We start from the raw sequence: 971 nt of genomic DNA, 5'->3' as shown, positions 1-971 counted from the left end.
AAATCAAATTCTGTTGTTGATTCAGAACTCATCCTTCAGATACCAGTATGAGAGTGATGGGTGTGAATCTTGTGCCCATACATTCCTCACCTGAAGCCCAACCATTTACAGCTCTGCAGCTCCACTCACACAAAAGCCAGAGGAATGTAGAGCATTGTGCCCTCAGCAGCATTTGTTTGAGTTTCTTGTTAATGACTCTGGAGGAAGTGGTATAACTCCTGAATGTATGGAGGTAAAGAGCAAAGGAGGTCACTTACTGGGTGAGCTGCTCCGATGGGCGTAAGGGCTAGTGTAGGGGGCAGAGCGGTGGCTCCTCAGGGTGGAGTAGCGCTCACAGCCGTGGGAAGGTGAGAGGGAGATGTGACTCCCAAAATGGCTGTGAGGATTGGCAGGAGGGCAGAGGGAGCCTGTCCCGGGAACAAACCAACCACCTACTGGCTCCATAGAGAAGCAAAGACATGATGGGAGCATATGAATACCATGTAACTCACCAGTCTGAGAAGAAAGTACACAAATTAGATATAATTACTAGTGTATACTTACACTGAGAGTAAGTTGACTGTTGATTTTCAGTGGCATCCTCTCTTAAGTCTTTGTTATCACTTCTGCAAGAACAACATAAATTCATTAATTTCTATTAGACATATTGTTGCACCAAACTTTTTCTTACAAACATCCATAAATGTTCTGGCAAAATAAAACTTTACATGTTCTTACCTTTCTTTTGCATCTAGGAAGGCCTTGGCAAAAGGGTTGTACTTTATCTTAAGTGCAGTTATCTAAAATCCAAACATAAAAAACAAAAAGTAACCAGCACCGTGCGGAAATTACGCATGCATTTTATGCATATACAAAATCATTATTGTTACAGCAATTCTAGTAATAATAAAACATTTTTATTAGAAATAATGCTTTATTGCCAACCTCTTCGTTCTGGTATGCTGTGACTGCAATGAACTGTGTCTCTGGGA

The 971-nt window shown here is 41.4% G+C and overlaps 1 protein-coding gene across 1 annotated transcript in view; it reads right to left on the bottom strand.

Moving 5' to 3' along the window:
- tbxtb (T-box transcription factor Tb) overlaps positions 1–971 on the bottom strand; it is a 4,662-nt gene that overhangs the window by 2,122 nt on the left and 1,569 nt on the right. Inside the window, exons 3-6 of the mRNA XM_020601732.1 lie at positions 925–971; positions 718–779; positions 544–605; positions 256–434 (exon numbers count right to left, since the gene is read on the bottom strand). The exon at positions 925–971 is cut by the window's right edge and continues 94 nt beyond it. Coding sequence (XP_020457388.1) covers positions 256–434; positions 544–605; positions 718–779; positions 925–971 — 350 coding nt within the window. The remainder of the gene's footprint in view (positions 1–255; positions 435–543; positions 606–717; positions 780–924) is intronic.

This window comes from Monopterus albus, unplaced genomic scaffold (genome assembly GCF_001952655.1).
Source record: "Monopterus albus unplaced genomic scaffold, M_albus_1.0 scaffold3.1, whole genome shotgun sequence".
In the NCBI taxonomy this organism is placed as follows: Eukaryota; Metazoa; Chordata; class Actinopteri; order Synbranchiformes; family Synbranchidae; genus Monopterus; species Monopterus albus.
This window is presented reverse-complemented; position numbering and strand designations above follow the sequence as displayed.